At 31.5% G+C, this 7,763-nt stretch overlaps 1 protein-coding gene across 1 annotated transcript in view; it reads left to right on the forward strand.

The window, feature by feature from the left end:
- LOC145246697 (uncharacterized) overlaps nucleotides 1-6,965 on the forward strand; it is a 251,796-nt gene extending 244,831 nt beyond the window's left edge. Inside the window, exons 11-12 of the mRNA XM_080108422.1 lie at nucleotides 5,830-5,921; nucleotides 6,847-6,965. Of these exons, the coding sequence (XP_079964548.1) occupies nucleotides 5,830-5,921; nucleotides 6,847-6,924 (170 nt within the window). The 3' untranslated portion in view covers nucleotides 6,925-6,965. The remainder of the gene's footprint in view (nucleotides 1-5,829; nucleotides 5,922-6,846) is intronic.
- The last annotated feature ends 798 nt before the right edge of the window (nucleotides 6,966-7,763 follow it).

Below are 7,763 nucleotides of genomic sequence, written 5' to 3' on the forward strand. Positions count from 1 at the left end.
GTCAGGTCATGTCATAAGCTACTGGTACCATGTAACCCAGTACTACCTGCCTCATGGTCGGATCACCGGCGACTAAACTGGTTCCCCTACCAGACTTGTTTGGTGAGGAGGGCGGCTAGTCTCCCTGAAGGATTAAAAACAAGACCTTCCAAAGGGCGAATGAACTCTTTTTCTGGGTAAACGGCCAACTAGCACCGTGTATATTTGTGTGTGTGTATATGTGTATTGGGGTGGGGAGGGCTCCTGTAAGCCGTGGTGAAGGCAACCTTTCTAGGAGAAGCAAATCTCTGATTTAAAAAACCATAAAGCGGGAGACCAGTACCCGCATTAAGCTGGTCTGCAGTTTAATTTGTTGCTGGCTATCTTGCTCTTGCTTGTTGCTGGATCTCAACATTTTGAACCGAGAGAGAGACTTAGCTGTCGTACAAAGCTAAGACTCTGTAACATCATCTTTGTATAGATACTCCCTCATGCATTTGGGCTCATGGATTTTAAATGTCTGAGAGAGTGGCACTCGTCTTACAGGTCGTTGTAATCATCATATTTGCAATACGCCTTACACTGAAAATAAGGTTAGACATAACCACTGCCCAAAACACAAAATTAGGCGCCCACCCCCTTATATATATGAACTTAACGAAACCACAAGAACCCCTAACTTACTAAAAATTAACCACCACCTTCATAATCTTTAACCTTTAAACTTTCAGGCCCTCTATATCGGTCAAACCACATTTAAACTCTTAGACATCCTACTAACCATATAACTATAAATATAGCTCAACCTTACTCTGAATATCCTAGTCTTACTAATAACTCTTACTACTTACATTTATATCCCCGATACATATAAATTTAATCAATATATACACAAAAATCATTTAAGGGTATAAAAGTTGATCCTCAACACATTCACACATACACCGCATTTAATTTACAATCATTATTCTTTCGCCCCTTTCTCATATTGTCTCTATCATCTTTATTTTTTAAACTTATTCTATTTATATTTTCTCGTTATCTTTATTTTTATTTTTATTTTTAATTTCTGTGTAGAAATCTTAAATTTTATTTTATTATTTTTTCTACAAGCCAATATATATCACCCACCCCTCTCTCTCCCTTCCATCAATTCATATACTCCACTGTATAGCTTAATAAAAACAGACAAATCTTAAAACTCAAAACTGAATCCCTCCACCCTTACCCGTCCCTATTATTTCCCCCTCTCCACCTCCCTATATCACTATATCTTCACCCACGCCTAGCTGAATTTACTATCCCCCACACACACACTACAATCTAATTCATTTTTAACTTCAAAACTTAATTATTTTCTATTCCCTTCTTTTTTTTACTTTTTTTTTTTTTTACTGTCGTATTTCTTTAAAAATCGTTCTTCCAAATAAAATTAACAATTTCTGTAAGGTCTGACGAGACTGCTGGATCGTAAATATGGCCCGGCAACCGAAACATATGTAACTGAACAGATAAAACGGTAATAAAAAATAAAACGTACACATATATATATATATATATATATATATATATATATATATATATATATATATATATATATACGATGATTGCAACGTCTTATCAGACGAGTGCCACTTCCTCGGGCACTTAAAATCCATGAGCTCTAACATGACTATTTTCTTTTTTTTTTAGTGGTATCGGCGAATTCACACCCTCAAGCAGACATGACACTGAAGACGGTCATTGCTATACATACATATATATATACATACACGCACACACACATACACACACATATATCCATAAAGATACACACATATATACATATATACATATATACATACATACACAATGCATAATACATATACATACACACATGTATACATACACAAATGCATACGCATATATGCACATATACAAATACAAACACACATATGCATACATATACACATACATATGCATACATACACAAACATATATATATACATATATATATATATACCAACACACATAAACATATATACATATATACATACATATACACACATACACACACACATATACATATATATATACATATACATGTACATGTACATATATAAACATACGCACACATATACGTACATACACACACGGATACATATAATGATGGCAGATCAATTATTTCATGTTTCCAGCATTTCAAGCCTACACGCGTCACAACTTTGCCATTGCTATAGGACTATTTTTTATAGACAAATGCCTGAGCCAATATCTATACAAAGATGATTTTGCGGAGATTTAGCTTTGTAGGACAGCTAAATCTCTCTCTCGGTTTAGAATGTTGAGATCCAGCAACAAGCAAGAGCAAGATAGCCAGCAACAAGTTAAAATGCAGACCAGCTTAATGCGGGTACTGGTCTCCCGCTTTATGTTTTTTTAAATCAGAGATTTGCTTCTCCTAGAGGGGTTGCCTTCACCACGGCTTACGGGAGACCTCTCCACCCTACATACACATGAAAATAAACACATGCCTGCACACATACATTCATAAACACAGAATGCACGCAAACATACATATATATGTACACACACATACAAACATACACACATAAAGGCACGCATATAAGCATGTATTTACATATGCATACACACACGTACACATACACATACATGTAAAATACACATGAAGGAGCATTCCAAAAGTCATATATCCTCAATGATCAGGATGAAGGTGGTGGGTACAATTCAATGAGTTTGACATTATAAAAACTCTAGCCGTTTCAAACGCTGATCTGTTCATTTGGATTTTTCGTCTGATTCTATGTATATTTAGTGGTAAAATAATGTGTGAAGTTCATCATCATTGTCTGCCTTCGGAACGTGAGTTTTGTGTAGAAACATTTTATTTTAAAAGGGGAAAAGGGGGAAAGAAGGAAAAGAAAAAAAAAGAGACCCCAAAAACCTCTATCTGTTTACAAACGCTGATCTGTTACACACATATATATATACATATACATATATATACATATATGCATATACATATACACATGTATACATACACACACATATATATAAGAACAAGTAGTTAATAAAACATGTCAAAAACACCTTGAAAAAGAGTTAAAAACATATTTAATTTTAAACAGGAAGCACAAAATAAGTGGATAGTCCTTAATTCGTGGAGTTTCGAAGAACTACTTTCCTTCTCATCAGAGGGTAGGATTTAGCAAAATGCGGGATCGGGTTTTGCTTGCAAACGTATTTGATAAAACTACAAATAAGTCATAGATCTTACTTGGTAACAAATAGTGAAGGAGAGGGAATATGTTGAAGAAAAATATGATTTCACGTGAATTGATAGCATAGGGAAGGGTAAAATATCCAATAACGGTAAAAATCACAATCCAAAAAAGTTGGTTAAGTTTCTATTTCCACAAGTGATATCTAAGGGAATCGCGTAATTGGAAGATGATCCAAAGTAATCCAAAAGGCAGAAATCCGTGGAATAATTCACAAATGGAGGCAAGGAAAAGATTACGTAGAAAAAGAATTTAAATCGGCTGTCAAGGCTAATATTGAGAGAATGAGTAAAGAAGAAGAAGAAGAAGCAGAAGAAGAAGAAAAATTGAATGGATATAATAGAAAGGCCAATGTAAAAATAACCCAGACAAGATGACGTTGAAAAGGCGCCAAAATTTAAAGCAGAAAAGGGGTCAGCTGGAATATACAAGTTATTACTTAAGAATTGAATTATCAGCAGGAGTTATTAAAGGAAGCAAATGAATTAATGATAACTGAAATACATACACATGTATATGCATACATATATGTGAATGAATACACTTACACATATACATACATATATATACACAACAAACACACCCACATATACACACACATATATATGCATACAGATAGCTAAATAGATGAATAAAAAAATAGAGTTGAAAAAAATTATTAAAAAAAATTAAAATTTAAGGGGAGAAGATGGCCGGTATCTACAAATTCCGGAATAAGGCAAATAAGTATGTAAGTAAATGCATATAGTAAAATGTAAGTAAACATGCATTCAGAAAATAAATGGATATATTTGATTGATAGGAATATTTAACCACTAAAACGGAGATTGCAGATATAGAACCGGCCAAAAAAGAAGAAATAAAGAATTACAATGAAAATTACAGAGTAATAAAATGCTAAGACAGTATGTAGAAAAAACGATAATGTTACAGAAAAATATATATATTCGAAAGGTTAAATTAATAGATATGTAATCTCAAATTAACCATATTTAAATTTGGACTTATGTTTGCTGTAGGAGACTAATTCGTTTTTAGAGTTTATTATATTACTACTTTGAGGGGAAGTAATTATAGTTATAGCTTCGGTTGTGCAGAGACGACCTGACTTAGAGCCTGGAGTATAAGACTTAACCTTTTTTAGGATAGTCCATTTAATTGAGAAGAGAGTATTGTTAGAATTAAGTTTTTTAATTAAACGGGTTAGAGAAGTTCCTTGGTTATTATTAGAATTGTGGTTGTTAAAAGAAGAAGTGTGGTTTGATATTCTTTTCTTAATTATTGTTGAAGTAGCGCCGATATATGTATGTACTTTATTAACAGCTCGAGGTCTGAAATTAATATTAATTTGCTGATTTGTACTGGGGAAATAGTCTGAATTTTGTTCATTGTATTGAACAAATGGCGGGACAATGACTGTAGGAGGATTGTTTTGGAGGGGATAATGAGTGTTGCTAGTATTAGGATGACTGTTAGGAGAAGTATTATTATTATTATTATTATTATTATTATTATTATTATTATTATTGCTAGTTGTATGATTGTAAATAGAGGGGGTGCTTGAATGGTTTATTGGATTAGTAACTATATCAAACGGAGGATGGGAAGAGGGATAACTTGATGACAAAATATTAGTGTCTAGTATGGGAGGATTACGTGGGAGCTCAGTAATTGTGCATGAATATATAACATCTCTATGGATGCAATCATTATTGAGTGGGGAAGGATGTTTGTTATTACAATTGCAGTTAGTTTTGAGTTTAATTGGGAAAGGTATTTTTGAGGCTGATTTAATTTTTTGTTATTAGATGTTAAGATTATTTGTGCTAAATTAGGCATAGTTGAATAAGAAATCCTTATTGAGTTTTTATTGAAAATAGAACTATATCTGTGTGGGTATTTGAAAGAGTTTTGTACAATATTGAAGAATTCCTTACGTATATTGGTTTTGACATTTACGCTAAATGGAGGATTAAACCAAATATTTTTCTTTCTCGTGATACGTCTGGTGAGTTAGAGGTATTACGATTAGTATGTTGGTTTGGATTATATATGTAGAGGGTTCATTGCTATTGATAACGGCAGATATTGTTATTCTAACTGGTTTCTTGCGAGTCATATTGTGTGTGATTACAGATTTAAGGCGGCCAGCAGGAGGAGGATAATGGTTGTATTTAATCTTTTCATTGTATCCTGAATTCCTTAAGGCATTATTGAAGAAAGTAGAATTTATATATATATATATATATATATATATATATATATATATATATATATATATATATATATATATATATATATATATATATATATAAAGCTAACCTCTATTTTCATTTTTTTAATCATTATGTTAATTGGTCTATAGTTAGCCATAATTAAATTTTGTACCCAAAATGGAATTTTCATATATAAAAACTTCAACGACTATATATATATATATATATATATATATATATATATATATATATATATTTAGCTGTCATTGATTTAATATGTTTCAATTTTTAAACCATGAATTAAAAAGATGCGAAAAAAATGTTCTCTCATCGAATGTGCTTTTGTTTTGAAGGGGATGTTGAAGGTATGCTGAGGGATTATGGACTCTTCGCTCTGACTGTTGCATTTCTTCTTTTATTATTGGTTCTGTATTGGACCAAACAGGTAAGGATGCCAGTGTTACGCTTACCCCTCTTTATCTTACACAAAACGAGTTAATTTTACTGCACGTTTTTATCTCCGTTTCTACGTGCCTTTTTACTTTATACGACGATTACCACAAAATAATTAAGAAATATCCGGTTGTCGCTGTGTGTAACAAATATAGTTTATGTTGGTAGTGTAGAAGAACACGTATGGATATTTTTAAGAAAGGTGTATTAAAAAATGGAGAATAAATTTTTAAAAAAGGAAGGCGATGGGTAAATCGCCGTTGTAAAATGTTTTTATGGTTTTCAACGGGTTGAAGTAGATTTATTTGTAAGAACATTGCGTTAAAATAACTTAAATGTAATATGGAAATGAACGATGTAAAAAAAAAGGCAGAAAGTATTAACAATTGTTCATTTTGATAATTAAAACGCAAAAAAAAAAAAAATTGGGACGCCGAAAACGTACAAATTAAAACAATACGTTTTATTGTCGCATTGATTATTTATTTGCAACGCAAATAAAAAAAACATAGTTTCGGGGTTATTTATTTTTATTAGTTGTAGAAGAAAATGTAGGAATGTTTTTAAGAAAGGTGTATTAAAAAATGGAGAATAAAGTAAAAAAAAAAAAGAAGGCGGTGGGGAAATCGCCGTTGTAAATTGTTCTTATGGTTGTCAACGGGTCAAAGTTGATTTATTTGTAAAAAAATTGCGTCAGTATAGTTGTAATATAGAATAGTTGCAAAAAAATCACCACTCTTCCCATGTTAAATAATAATTTCTAAATAACAACGTTAATATTTCAGTGCGCAGGTCAAATTCTGCAAAAGTAGCGATTTGTGTTTATTTGTTTCCGCTGTTATGGGTTTATGTTTATGTATGTATGCGTAACCGGAAGTTGTAAAGGCATATAAATATTATCTTCTTTTTTTTTTCAGAGATCTAAAATCATGTTCAGGGAAAAACTTGAAGTTCTCAGAAAGGAAGAACCGAAGAAAAACTTGAGCCAACAATGAAATCGGAAATAAATATTTTTGTCAATCAAAATAACACATAATTAACTGACTGGTGTTCTAAATTCACTGCTTACATGTTTAGTTGTACCCAACACAATGTTTTTGATTTTTATTATTCAGTTTATTCGGACTCAGTTCTAATCTTGGAAGTTATTCCCACAACCTGTCGGTAGGTGTAACACTAGGTGTGTCAGAAATTTCGTGAAAAATATTGAATAATTCCACCCCGTCTTTCCAAGGTTATAACTCCTCGAAAACTGTAATTCAAGCCCTGATTTGTTTTTCAATTAAAGGAGCAAAAACCAAGGTTTCATTAAAAAAAAAAAGTAGAAAAACAAACAACGTGATTTTTTTTAAAATAAGTTTTTAAACTTCGGACTTTACGGGCAAATTTCTAAAAAACACTACTTTTTTGTTTTAAAATTGAATATATTATTTATTGATCTTTTATCTTCAATTTGTGATATATAACTCTTTAGTGAGTAAATTAAGTATTTACTTTTTAATAAACATTTCAAAATGGGAGGCGTGAATTAATTCGACCCCTGTCTTTACAAGCTTATAACTACTCTAAAAATGTAATTCAAACCCTAATTTTGTTTCAATTAAAGGGGCAAGGACCAAGGTTTCATTAAAACAAAAACAAAAGAAAAAAAAACAAACAGCGTAGTTTGTTAAAAAAAGGTTTTAAACTTCGGACTTTACAGGTGAATTTCTAAAAAAAACACTACTCTTTTGTTTTAAAATTGAATATATTATTTATTGATCTTTTATCTTCAATTTGTGATATATAAAACTTTAGTGAGTAAATTAATTATTTACTTTTTAATAGACATTTC

This window comes from Euprymna scolopes, chromosome 24, assembly GCF_053919585.1.
Source record: "Euprymna scolopes isolate OS-2025 chromosome 24, ASM5391958v1, whole genome shotgun sequence".
Classification (NCBI taxonomy): Eukaryota; Metazoa; Mollusca; class Cephalopoda; order Sepiida; family Sepiolidae; genus Euprymna; species Euprymna scolopes.